Raw genomic sequence first — 14,003 nt, 5'->3', positions numbered from 1 at the left:
CAATAAATAATGTTAATGTAGAAAGTTAGATTGTGGTAATTGCTGAACTACTCTGTAAATATTCTAAAATACACTGAATTGTACACCTTATTATATTATTTTTGAATATTTATTTACTTATTTTATTTTTAAAAATATTTTATTTATTTATTGGTGTATGAGAGAGAGTGTGAGTGGGGAAAGGGACAGGGGGACAGGAAGAGCCAGAGAATCTCTAGCCGACTCCACACTGAACATGAAGCCAGTTTGGGGCTTGATCTCACAACACTGAGATCATGACCTGAGCTGAAATCAAGAGCCAGATGCTTAACCAACTGAATCACCTAGGCTCCCCTTAATTACTTATTTTAGAGATAGAGAAAGAGAGCATGCAAGTTGGGATGGGGCAGAGGGTGAGGGAGAGAGAGGGGTAGAAAATCAGACTCCACAATGAGCATGAAGCTGGACCCCACAACAGTAAGCTCATGACCTGCGCTGAAACTGAGTCAGATTCTCAACCAACTGAGCCACCCGGGCATCCCACTGAATTATACACTTTACATAGATTTATTTTATGATGTGTGAAATTACTTTTATAAAGTAGTTTATGAAATAGATGGCTTAATGGGCTAACATTTAGTAGGAGATGGCTTTATTTAAGATATAAGCTAATAATTTCCAGTAAATTCATAAAATTATTTACAACAGACATTTATAGCTCATTTCCCCTCAACTATTAGGAAATATTTATATTTTCCATGAGGTCAGTAAAGAGAGATTGGGAGGTCACTGTTTTACAGATGAGGTGGTTACTATATGAGGCAGAGTTGGAAGAGGCATTCCTTCTAATTGGAAATCTCTGGAAATAGAAAGCAAGAATAAGGTAGGGCAATCTACCTGGTGGGAAAAAAAAAGTTTTTTAGACCCAATGGTCCTAGTCCATACACATATATAGAGTCAGCTCTGTGGCTTTCAAATTGTCAACTCTTTCTTTATTGACACAAAGGAACAACAAAAGCTAAAAATCAGGTCTATAGTTATCTCATATGATAAAATTACCAAGTTCTTTTCTCCTGTTTGAAATTACCTCTCTTTGAAACATAACAAACTTTAAAAGTGAAAAAAAATCAATAAAATTATCCTTTGCTTGATAAATTATTTAATGGCTCAGATAGAATTCAGGCAAAATAGCCATGGGCAAAGACAGCCACTGCTAGGAGTAGAATGGCATTGACATTCACTATAGTCCTCCACAAAGGCTTCTCAGATGTGTCTGTCAGCTTCTTTTTCTGGGCTTCTACCTCTTCTTTGCTCAGTTTGGGACCTGTCTTCTGCAAACCACAAAATATGTCATAAGCCTTCCTGAGGCATCCACGGGGTTTCTCAGGATTATCTGAAACAAAAAAAGACAAATAATCACAGAACATGGGAAATAAAACCCCTGTAAATGTAGTACAGATGACTGTAAAGAATGATTACAACCACTTTTAAGTGTTAGGGGAATCCCTGAGAAAAATATAGATAACTTTGATTATATAAAACTGAAAACTTTTGCATGGCATAAAGTTAAATAAACAAAGTAAAAACAAGTGACAAACTGGGAAAAAACATTTGCACCTTATACCATAAAGGGTTTAATATCCTGAGCATACATTGGCCTTTAAAAATAGAAAAGACTTCTGACAATCCCATGTAGACACATATATGTACATAGATAAACAGTTCTTAAATTCACTTAAAAAAGAGAAATTTGAAAGGATAAAGTTGTGGTATATATATATATATATCTATGTCTATAATGTAATATTACTCAGCCATCAAAAAACTGAAATCTTGCCGTTTGCAATGACACAGATGGAGCTACAGTGTCATATGCTAAGAGAAATAAGTCAGAGAAATAGAAATACCATATGATTTCACTCATATTTGGAATTTAGGAAACAAAACAGATGAACAAGGAACAAGACAGGGATGTCCACTCTCACCACTGCTATTCAACATAGTACTGGAAGTCCTAGCCTCAGCAATTGGACAACAAAAAGACATTAAAGTCATTCAAATTGGCAAAGAAGAAGTCAAACTCTCCCTCCTCGCCGATGACATGATACTCTACATAGAAAACCCAAAAGCCTCCAACCCAAGATTGCTAGAACTCATACAGCAATTTGGCAGCATGGCAGGATACAAAATCAATGCGCAGACATCAATGGCATTTCTATACACTAACAATGAGACTGAAGAAAGAGAAATTAAGGAGTCAATCCCATGTACAATTGCACCCAAAAGCATAAGATACCTAGGAATAAACCTAACCAAAGAGGTAAAGGATCTATACCCTAAAAACTATAGAACACTTCTGAAAGAAATTGAGGCAGACACAAAGAGATGGAAAAATATTCCATGCTCATGGATTGGCAGAATTAATATTGTGAAAATGTCAATGTTACCCAGGGCAATTTACACGTTTAATGCAATCCCTATCAAAATACCATGGACTTTCTTCAGAGAGAACAAATTATTTTAAGATTTGTGTGGAATCAGAAAAGACCCCGAATAGCAGGGGAATTTAAAAAAAGAAAACCATATCTGGGGGCATCACAATGCCAGATTTCAGGTTGTACTACAAAGCTGTGGTCATCAAGACAGTGTGGTACTGGCACAAAAACAGACATATAGATCAATGGAACAGAATAGAGAACCCAGAAGTGGACCCTGAACTTTATGGTCAACTAATATTCGATAAAGGAGGAAAGACGATCCATTGGAAGAAAGACAGACTCTTCAATAAATGGTGCTGGGAAAATTGGACATCCACATGCGGAAGAATGAAACTAGACCACTCTCTTGCACCATACACAAAGATAAACTCAAAATGGATGAAAGATCTAAATGTGAGACAAGATTCCATCAAAATCCCAGAGGAGAACTCAGGCAACACCCTTTTTGAACTTGGCCACAGTAACCGGAGAAGGACAAACAGTGTATGTTCTCATTCATTTGGGGAATATGAATAATAGTGAAAGGGAATATAAGGGAAGGGAGAAGAAATGTGTGAGAAATATCAGAAAGGGAGACAGAACATAAAGACTTCTAACTCTGGGAAATGGACTAGGGGTGGTGGAGGGGGAGGAGGGCGGGGGGTGGGGGTGAATGGGTGACGGGCACTGAGGGGGGCACTTGACGGGATGAGCACTGGGTGTTATTCTGTATGTTGGTAAATTGAACACCAATAAAAATTAATTTATAAAAAAGAAAGAACTTATTAACTCAACACCAAAGAAACAAACAATCCAATCATGAAATGGGCAAAAGACATGAACAGAAATCTCACAGAGGAAGACATAGACATGGCCAACATGCACATGAGAAAATGCTCTGCATCACTTGCCATCAGGGAAATACAAATCAAAACCACCATGAGATACCACCTCACACCAGCGAGAATGGGGAAAATTAACAAGGCAGGAAACAACAAATGTTGGAGAGGATGCGGAGAAAAGGGAACCCTCTTACCTTGTTGGTGGGAATGTGAACTGGTGCAGCCACTCTGGAAAACTGTGTGGAGGTTCCTCAAAGAGTTAAAAATAGACCTGCCCTACCACCCAGCAATTGCACTGTTGGGGATTTACCCCAAAGATTCAGATGCGATGAAACGCCGGGACACCTGCACCCCGATGTTTCTCGCAGCAAGTCCACAATGGCCAAACTGTGGAAGGAGCCTCGGTGCCCATCGAAAGATGAATGGATAAAGAAGATGTGGTCTATGTATACAATGGAATATTCCTCAGCCATTAGAAACGACAAATACCCACCATGTGCTTCAACGTGGATGGAACTGGAGGGTATTATGCTGAGTGAAGTAAGTCAGTCAGAGAAGGACAAGCAGTGTATGTTCTCATTCATTTGGGGAATATAAATAATAGTGAAAGGGAATATAAGGGAAGGGAGAAGAAATGTGTGGGAAATATCAGAAAGGGAGACAGAACATAAAGACTCCTAACTCTGGGAAACGAACTATGGGTGGTGGAAGGGGAGGAGGGTGGTGGGTGGGGGTGATTGGGTGATGGGCACTGAGGGGGGCACTTGACGGGATGAGCACTGGGTGTTATTCTGTATGTTGGTAAATTGAACCCCAATAAAAAATAAATTTATTATTAAAAAAAACAGATGAACATAGAGAGAGGGGAAAAAAGAAGGAGGCAAAGTATAAGAGAGTCATAGCTATAGAAAACAAACTGAAGGTTGCTGGAGGGCAAGTGAGTGGGGATGGGTATTAAGTATTAAGGAGGGCACTTGTTATTAGTACTGAGTGTTATTTGTAAGTGATGAGTCACTAAATTTACTCCTGAAGCTATATGTTGACTAACTAGAATGTTTTAATTTTTAATTAAATATTTTAAATATTTTATAGAGAGAAAGAGCACAAATGTAGGGGCAGCGGGAGAGGGGGAGGGAGAGAGAGTCTCAAGCAGATGCTGCACTGACTGCGGAGTCCCACATGGAGCTCCATCTCACGATTGTGAGATCATGACCTGAGTCAAAATCAAGAGTCAGACACTTAACTTACTGCACCACTCAGGCACCTTGATTAATTAGAATTTTTTAAAAAAGATTTTATTTATTTATTTATTCATGAGAGAGAGAGAGAGAGAGAGAGAGAGAGAGACAGGCAGAGGGAGATGCAGGCTCCATGCAGGAAGCCTGATGTGGGACTTGATCCCGGGACTCCAGGATCATGCCCTGAGCCAATGGCAGGCACTAAACCGCTGAGCCACCCAGGGATCCCCGACTAAATAGAATGTAAATAAAACCTTGAATAACAAAAAAAGAGAAATTTGAAAAAAATGACACTGAGATACTGCTACTCATTTGTCAGTGACAAAAAAATTAAAAAGTTTCACAGTATCCTATATTAATTTGTGTAGAAGCAGGCACTCTCACACACTGTTGCTACAAAAGCGTAATTCAACTTTCACAGATGGGAATTTGGCAGCATATAGCAAAATTGCATAGGTTTGACCCAAAATTCAAGCTTCTCAAAATCTATCCCAAAGGTAAACTGGCAAAAATACAGAAAGCTCTAAGTACAAGGCTATTTGTTATATTGGAGAATTTAAAATATACTTCTAAATTCAAATGTCTATGAAAAAACATAATATATGTAAGACTATTCTTATAAACAGGGATGCCTGGGTGGCTCAGTGGTTGAGCATCTGTCTTTGCCTCAGGGTGTGATCCTGGAGTTCCAGGATTAAGTCCTCATTGGGGTTCCCAGCAGGATGCTTGCTTCTCCCTCTGCCTGTGTCTCGGCCTCTCTTCCTGTGCTCTCATGAACAAACAAGTAATCTTAAAAAAAGACCATTCTTATAAATAAATGGTAAAGAAAATTCTACAGATTAAAAGCTTGAGATGTAACAAGATGCAACAAGAGGAAAATGCATAGCTTTATTTATTTACATTATAAAAGAAGGAAGGCTGAAAATTAATGAAGTAATATTCAATTTATTTTATTTTATTGAACTTCAGTTTGCCAACATATAGTATAACACCCAGTACTCATCACATCACGTGCCCTCCTTAATGCTTGTCCCCCCATCCTTCTCCCCTTCCACAATCTTTTGTTCATTTCCCAGAGTCAGGAGTCTCTCATGGTTTGTCTTCTACTCTAATTTTCCCCCACTCAGTTTTCCCCACTTCCCTTGTGGTCTTTTTCACTATTTCTAATACTGCATATTTGAATGAAACCATATGATAATTGTTTTTCTCCAATTAACTTATTTCACTCAGCATAATACCCTCGAGTTCCATTCATGTCGGTGCAAATGGTAGGTATCTATCCTTTCTGATGGCTGAATAATATTCCATTGTAGGTCTATCTATCTATCATCTATCATCTATCTATCTATCTACCTATCATCTATCTATCTATCTATCTATCTATCTATCTATCTATCTATCACATCTTCTTTATCCATTCATCTGTCCATGGACATCAAAACTTCCTCCACAGGTTGGCTATTGTGGTCATTGCTGCTATGAACATTGGGGTGCAGGTATCTTGTCACTTCATTACATCAGTATCTTTGGGGTAAATACCCAGTAGTGCAATTGCTGGGTCATAGGGTAACTCTATTTTTAACTTCTTGAGGAACCTCCATACTGTTTTCCAGAGGGGCTGTACCAGCTTGCATTCCCACCAACAGTGCAAGAGGGTTTCCCTTTCTCCATATCCTCTCCAACATTTGTTGTTTCCTGTCTTGTTAATTTTATCCATTCTCACCCGGTAAAGTGGTCTGATTGTGGTTCGGATTTGTATTTCCCTGATGACAAGTGATGTGGAGCATTTTTTCATATGTTTGTTAGCCATGTGGAGGTCTTTGGAGAAACATCTGTTCATGCCTTCTTCCCATTTCTTGATTGGATTGTTCGTTTCTTGGGTGTTGAGTTTGATTAGTTCTTTTTTTTAAATAATAAATTTATTTTTAATTTTTATTTATTTTTCATATTTATTTTTTATTGGTGTTCAATTTATCAACATACAGAACAACACCCAGTGCTCATCCCGTCCAGTACCCCCCTCAGTGCCTGTCAACCATTCACTCCCACCCCCCGCCTTCCTCCCCTTCCATCACCCATAGTTCGTTTCCCAGAGTTAGGAGTCTCTATGTTCTGTCTCCCTTTCTGATATGTCCCACACATTTCTCTCCCTTCCCTTATATTCCCCTTCACTATTATTTATATTCCCCAAATGAATGAGAAATTACAATGTTTGTCCTTCTCTGATTGACTTACTTCACTCAGCATAATACCCTCCAGTTCCATCCACGTTGAAGCAAATGGTGGGTATTTGTCATTTCTTTTTTTTCTTTTTTTTAATAAATTAATTTTAATTGGTGTTCAATTTACCAACATACAGAATAACACCCAGTGCTCATCCCGTCAAGTGTCCCCCTCAGTGCCCGTCACCCATTCACCCCCACCCCCCGCCCTCCTCCCCCTCCACCACCCCTAGTTCATTTCCCAGAGTTAGGAGTCTTTATGTTCTGTCTCCCTTTCTGATATTTCCCATGCATTTCTTCTCCCTTCCCTTATATTCCCTTTCACTATTATTCATATTCCCCAAATGAATGAGAACATACACTGTTTGTCCTTCTCCGATTGACTTACTTCACTCAGCATAATACCCTCCAGTTCCATCCACGTTGAAGCAAATGGTGGGTATTTGTCGTTTCTAATGGCTGAGGAATATTCCATTGTATACATAAACCACATCTTCTTTATCCATTCATCTTTCGATGGGCACCGAGGCTCCTTCCACAGTTTGGCTACTGTGGACATTGCTGCTAGAAACATCGGGGTGCAGGTGCCCCGGCGTTTCATTGCATCTGAATCTTCGGGGTAAATCCCCAACAGTGCAATTGCTGGGTCGTAGGGCAGGTCTATTTTTAACTCTTTGAGGAACCTCCACACAGTTTTCCAGAGTGGCTGCACCAGTTCACATTCCCACCAACAGTGTAAGAGGGTTCCCTTTTCTCCGCATCCTCTCCAACATTTATGTTTCCTGCCTTGTTAATTTTCCCCATTCTCACTGGTGTGAGGTGGTATCTCATTGTGGTTTTGATTTGTATTTCCCTGATGGCAAGTGATGCAGAGCATTTTCTTTTTTTTTTTTTAGAGCATTTTCTCATGTGCATGTTGGCCATGTCTATGTCTTCCTCTGTGAGATTTCTGTTCATGTCTTTTGCCCATTTCATGATTGGATTGTTTGTTTCTTTGGTGTTGAGTTAATAAGTTCTTTATAGATCTTGGAAACTAGCCCTTTATCTGATACGTCATTTGCAAATATCTTCTCCCATTCTGTAGGTTGTCTTTTAGTTTTGTGGACTGTATCCTTTGCTGTGCAAAAGCTGCTTATATTGATGAAGTCCCAATAGTTCATTTTTTTAATAATTTTTTTTAAATTTTATTTATTTATGATAGGCACACAGTGAGAGAGAGAGAGAGAGAGAGAGAGAGAGAGAGAGAGAGAGGCAGAGACACAGGCAGAGGGAGAAGCAGGCTCCATGCACCGGGAGCCCGACGTGGGATTCGATCCCGGTCTCCAGGATCGCGCCCTGGGCCAAAGGCAGGCGCCAAACCGCTGCGCCACCTGGATGTATCTTGCAAGAAGTTACTGTGGCCAAGTTCAAAAAGGGTGTTGCCTCTCTTCTCCTCTAGGATTTTGATGGAATCTTATCTCACATTTAGACCTTTCATCCATTTTGAGTTGATCTTTGTGTATGGTGAAAGAGAGTGGTCTAGTTTCATTCTTCTGCATGTGGATGTCCAATTTTCCCAGCACCATTTATTGAAGAGACGGTCTTTTTTCTAGTGCATAGTCTTTCCTCCTTTATCGAATATTAGTTGACCATAAAGTTCAGGGTCTATTTCTGGGTTCTGTATTCTGTTCCATTGATCTATGTGTTTGTTTTTGTGCCAGTAGCACACTGTCTTGATGACCACAGCTTTGTAGTACAACCTGAAATCTGGCATTGTGATGCCCTCAGCTATGGTTTTCTTTTTTAATATTCCCCTAGGTATTCGGGGTCTCTTCTGATTCCACACAAATCTTAACATAATTTGTTCGAACTCTCTGAAGAAAGTCCATGGTATGTTGATAGGGATTGCATTAAACGTGTAAATTGCCTTGGGTAGCACTGACATTTTCACAATATTAATTCTTACAATCCATGAGCATGGAATATTTTTCCATCTCTTTGTGTCTTCCTCAATTTCTTTCAGAAGTAAACAGCCAAGTCTTGATTTTGGCTCAGGTCGTGATCTCAGTGTCCTGACATCAAGCCCCACATAGCGTTCCCTGTCAGCAGGAAGTCTGCTAGTCTCCCTCTTCCTTTGTCCCTCCCCCTGCTCAAGTTGTCTCTCTTAAATAAATAGATAAATAAATAATATTTTAAAAAAGAAATGTAAAATAGACAAGTTAGTGAGATTTATCAAGAAAAAAGGAGAAATAACAAAAAGTTATATTAGGAATTAAACAGAAGGCATAACTACAGAGGTAGTAGAGATGGAAAAGCCAATAAGTAATATGAATAACTTCATGTCAATATATTTAAAATGTGTGCTAAATGGACAAAATTCTACAAAGTAAAATTTTCCAAAACTGGTTAACCAAGAAATGGAACTTGTAAATACCTCTAGAGGCATTGCTTAATACAAATTTCATCAGGTTAAACCCCTCCGCATTCCAGGCCCTAAGGTTTAATTATATTATTAGCAAAATACCAACATTTTGATGCAGAAATCATTCCAATATTATTGAAATGTTTCCAATTCATTCTATGAGAACAGTATGATTTTAATACCAAAACCAGACAAAGTATAAAAAAAGAAAAACCATATAAACCATTCTTACTCCAGAACACTGATAAAGAAATTCAAAAGTAGAAGGCCTTTATTCTTTCCTCAACTTGAAGAATCTAAGTCAAATCAAATGAAACAATTGGTGTATAGTTCAGGACTACATTTCCTGAAGTGCTAAACTTTTTCAATGGTTTAAAAAATACGAGGTAACCAAAGAGCCATGGGGATGGACCCTGGAGAAGTTTCCTTGTTGGAAATGAGATTAGAACCTAGTTTCAAAGGATAGGCAATTTTTTTCTCTTAGAGAGGAGAAGTAAAAATATTCTAAAGAGCTTGGTATATGTGTGTGTGTGTGTGGGGGGGGGAGTGAAGAAATCTGCCTGGCTGGAATGGAGGGTATATTGGAGAGAAGAGTGAAAAACAAGGTTGGAGAAAAAGGTGGGACTAGATGCTAGGTGCCTAATCACTGTCAATCAAGATTGATTAGTTGAACATTTAATATGTAACCAGGAAGAGGAAAGACTAGAATTGATTTTCACCTCAGAGCTGGTACACAGATCCATGGATGAATGATAGATGAATAGACAGACAGACTGATGGAGAGGCAGGTGAATGGAGAGATTTCATTTGTAATGAATTGTCTTAATTTTTTTGGAAGGTAAGATTTTGAAATTTCAGTTTGCCATAAATCTAACAGCTTTCTCAGAAACCGAATTTAGTGGCATTTAAAAATAAAGCAAACATAAAAGCAATTCAGGTATAGAGAGTTTCTACATAAAAACTAAATGTAACCAAATATTACCTTCATCAACATTATCATCAGCTTCTTCATATTTTTTCTCTTCTGCATCTAAATCAATCCTTTCCTCTGTACTGTTCCGAAGAGCCCAACACAAGCGATACAGCTGTACAGACACCGTAGACAAAGACATTAGTGATGGGCAAATGTTTACAATAATACGATGGTACATTTGTTTATTGTATAGTGCCAAAAAAATACAAATGGCACCGAACACTAGAGGTAACAAAGAAGAGGTCTTCTACAACACGAATTCACGAAAACGCACTAACCATTTATGATTATTTCTGTTTTTAACTCTCCCAGTAGTTATTAAGCACTTTTAAGTAATATGCTTACCACTCTTACTTCTGGATTTATAAATCCATAAAAGTCAAACATTTATCTAATATATACTAACTTACATTTATCTAACTTAAATATACATCTATATTAACATGTATACATATACATTTATGATTTCATAAAAGTTAAAGATTTATCTAACTTGCATATACATCTAACTTACATATACATACTCACTGTCCTTATTCAGCTGTTATTAGCTGCAACATTATTACTTTCAGTTGTCTAGTGGTTACTTTTGTAACTTTTAAGATATCTTCTTTTTTTAAAAAAGATTTTATTTATTCATTTGAGAGAAAGATAGAGAGAGAGAGTGTGCACATGGATAGGGGGAGGGGCAGAGGGAGAAGGAGAAGCAGATTCCTGCCCAGCACAGAGCCAACATGGGGCTTGATTCTCGGACCCTGAGATATGATCTGAGCTGAAGTCAGATGCTTAACTGACTGAGCCACCCAGGTGCCCCTAAAATATCTTCCTAAGCTTCATTTCTGGATCCATCATGTTTATATAATTACTCCTATTAAATCCTGATAGCAATTTATGCCCTTACACATTTATTTCCCAGCCAATCTCCAAGCTTTTGTCAACTGTATCATTATTTTAAAACTATTATAAGCTTTATGGAATTTTGTTTTTTTTTTGTCAATATGATTAATTTTCCATGCTTGGTCTGTGTGTTGATTGAAAATTTGAAAATAAATAACTATTTATGTTATTATAGCAACTTTTTTCCTGTGCCATAGATCCAAGACATGTGATTGGATACAATGAATAAATAACAGCTCTAGGTCATTCTAAAGAAATTATTTCAAGTATCAAATGGGTTTCAAAATTATAACCTATCATATGTTTGAAGTCACACTTCATTTTACTTGGTCTCATTATTTGGCTCATGACTTTCTTGTATGGATTTACCAGAATTTGTAATTGGCTTTTTTATTTGTTGTTGACATAACAAGCATATGTTTCCACCTTACAGCTAATATTTCTAATTATAGCTTCATAAGACTTTATTTAAAAGATTTTATTTATTTATTCATGAGAGACACAGAGAGAGGCAGAGACATAGGCAGAGGGAGAAGCAGGCTCCTCACAGGGAGCCTGATGTGGAACTCTATCAGCAGACCCGGGATCACACACTGAGCTAAAGACAGATGCTCAACTGCTGAGCTATCTGGGCATCCTACTTCATAAGTTCTTAATCATAAATTTTCTTATACAATATCTACTTTCTTTGCTGAAACTCTTTTTTTAATTTATACATTTATTTTTTATTGGTGTTCAATTTGCCAACATACAGAATAACACCCAGTGCCCATCCCGTCAAGTGTCCCCCTCAGTGCCCATCACCCATTCACCCCCACCCCCCGCCCTCCTCCCCCTCCACCACCCCTAGTTCATTTCCCAGAGTTAGGAGTCCATTTCCCTGGAAGGCAAATAACTATTTTTTTTAAATAAACATATTTCCGCTTTTCATCACTCACATGTACATCGGGAATGGGTTTTGTTAGCAGGGAAATTCCCAGGATGACCAGCATGGAAACAAAAAAGAGAATGATGGCAAAGTACAGATAGTGTACTCCACAGATGATTTCAGGACAGGCACTGGCAGCCAAACAACTACTCGTTCCGTAGGCAAACTCTGCAATCATACGAATGAGGCCAATCACAAGTCCAGTGATTAGACCCCAGAAGGCTCCCTGCAAAAGGAACAAGAATAAAATAAGAGTATTTGGAAAAGATGAGATGCTCATTTGAGTAAATCATTATCATCATCCTACCTGTTTTCTTTACTAAGAACCAACAATGGCTAACCTTGAGCATAAACTCATCAAAGATGCAAATACACATGTTTATTAGTTGGCTGCTGCTTTCTGTGATCCTGAGATTTCATTGCACCAGGACACTACTGCCTACTCTAACCCAGACTTAAGTTTACCTTGAATTTTATTTATATAGATTTCAAAAGTAGTGACTTATTTTATAGAATAAACAGAATAGTTCTGTTATGTTATGGCTTATGTTAAACAATTTGCAGAGTTGATATTAGATAGTTACGATAGGTCTATTAAACTTTTGACAATTAAAAGAATTTATTTTCTCTAAGATGTTAGTGCGATTGGAAACATGTATCCCTTGATTCCCTGATCAAGATGTTATGTTTAGGGAAACAGTATTGCATAGAGATTTTGAGTATGAGCTTTGGTTGGAGGTAGACCTGAGTCTGAATCCCAAGATCCCACTTACTAATAATAAGTAACATTTGAAAAGCACATAAGATATTAACCTCTCTGCACCTATTCTTCACTTCAAAATTATAATAAGCTAACAATTGGAAACAATTAAGGGATTAAATGTACGTTATCCATAATAATCAGTTACAGACATAATAATAAAAATTAACATATTTTGAGTTGTTACTAGTGTGGTAGGTTCTTTCCTAAAAATCTCTTAATCCTCACAGCAATCCTATAAGGTAGGCATATGATTAACTTCATTCCACACAGAATCAAATGGTTTGATCAAGATCACAATGATATAAAATGGTAGATCCAGGACTGGATCCTGTCAGTCTTACTCCAAAACTTGTGTTCCTTAGCATCATGTCATGTATGTATATAATATTTTGTAAGAAATATAAAGATTGTACTGGGGTGCCTGGGTGGCTTAGTTGGTTAAGTGTCTGCTTTTGACTAAAGTCATAATCTTGGGGTCCTGAGATCAAGTCCTATGTTGGGCTCCCTGCTCGGTGGGGAGCCTGTTTCTTCCTCTCCTCCTTGTTCATGCTCTCTCTCACTATGTCTGTCTCTCTCTCAAATAAATAAATACAGTCTTAAAAAAACTGTACTATAAGTGTGCCCTCTATATTTACACAATTTAGTGAGAATCAGGAATTGAAGCTGATTACAATTAAAATTGAGATGGGTGGCTCAGCGGTTTAGCACTTGCCTTCCGCCTGGGGCGTGATCCCTGGGACCCGGGATGGAGTCCCACATCGGGCTCCTTGCATGGAGCCTGCTTCTCCCTCTGCTTGTGTCTCTGCCCACCCCCTCTCTTTCTCTCTGTGTCTCTCAAGATTTAATAAATAAAATCTTAAAAAAAATTGAGATGGGCTTTGAGTTGTATATACAGAGTGGAAAGAATGCATTTTTCTACCAGTGAAAGAAATAACTTTCTTACTCTAGCAGGGAAGAAGTTTTCTGATTTTTACTTACTTGTTCATTGACTCTTTTACAGAAGATGGCAAGCAGGAAGACAGCTGCAACAGGAGGCCCAAGGTAGCTAGAAATTGATTCTATATAATGGAACAGTTGTCCATTTTGAGATACCTGCACTAATGGGACCCACAAAATACTGATGACAATTAATAGAATGATAAATAGCCTGAGGAGAAAACAAAATGATTTAAACATTAAACAAAAAGCATTATCAATACTTCTATTGTTCTTTAGTTCTTAAATTCATTCTTGTGGCCATTCATTGATTTTCCAAATAAAATCAAACTCGACCTTGCATGAAG

General features: G+C 38.0%; 1 protein-coding gene across 1 annotated transcript in view; it reads right to left on the bottom strand.

Annotated features, from left to right (window-relative positions):
* Positions 1–1,157: 1,157 nt before the first annotated feature.
* The window catches only part of LOC129508121 (solute carrier family 5 member 4), a 43,012-nt gene continuing 30,166 nt past the window's right edge, over positions 1,158–14,003 (bottom strand). Inside the window, exons 12-15 of the mRNA XM_055323064.1 lie at positions 13,699–13,867; positions 11,968–12,183; positions 10,142–10,244; positions 1,158–1,372 (exon numbers count right to left, since the gene is read on the bottom strand). Coding sequence (XP_055179039.1) covers positions 1,158–1,372; positions 10,142–10,244; positions 11,968–12,183; positions 13,699–13,867 — 703 coding nt within the window. The remainder of the gene's footprint in view (positions 1,373–10,141; positions 10,245–11,967; positions 12,184–13,698; positions 13,868–14,003) is intronic.

This window comes from Nyctereutes procyonoides, unplaced genomic scaffold (assembly GCF_905146905.1).
Source record: "Nyctereutes procyonoides isolate TBG_1078 unplaced genomic scaffold, NYPRO_anot_genome, whole genome shotgun sequence".
NCBI lineage: Eukaryota > Metazoa > Chordata > Mammalia > Carnivora > Canidae > Nyctereutes > Nyctereutes procyonoides.
Note: the sequence above shows the minus strand (reverse complement) of the source record. Positions and strands in the feature narration are given on the sequence as shown.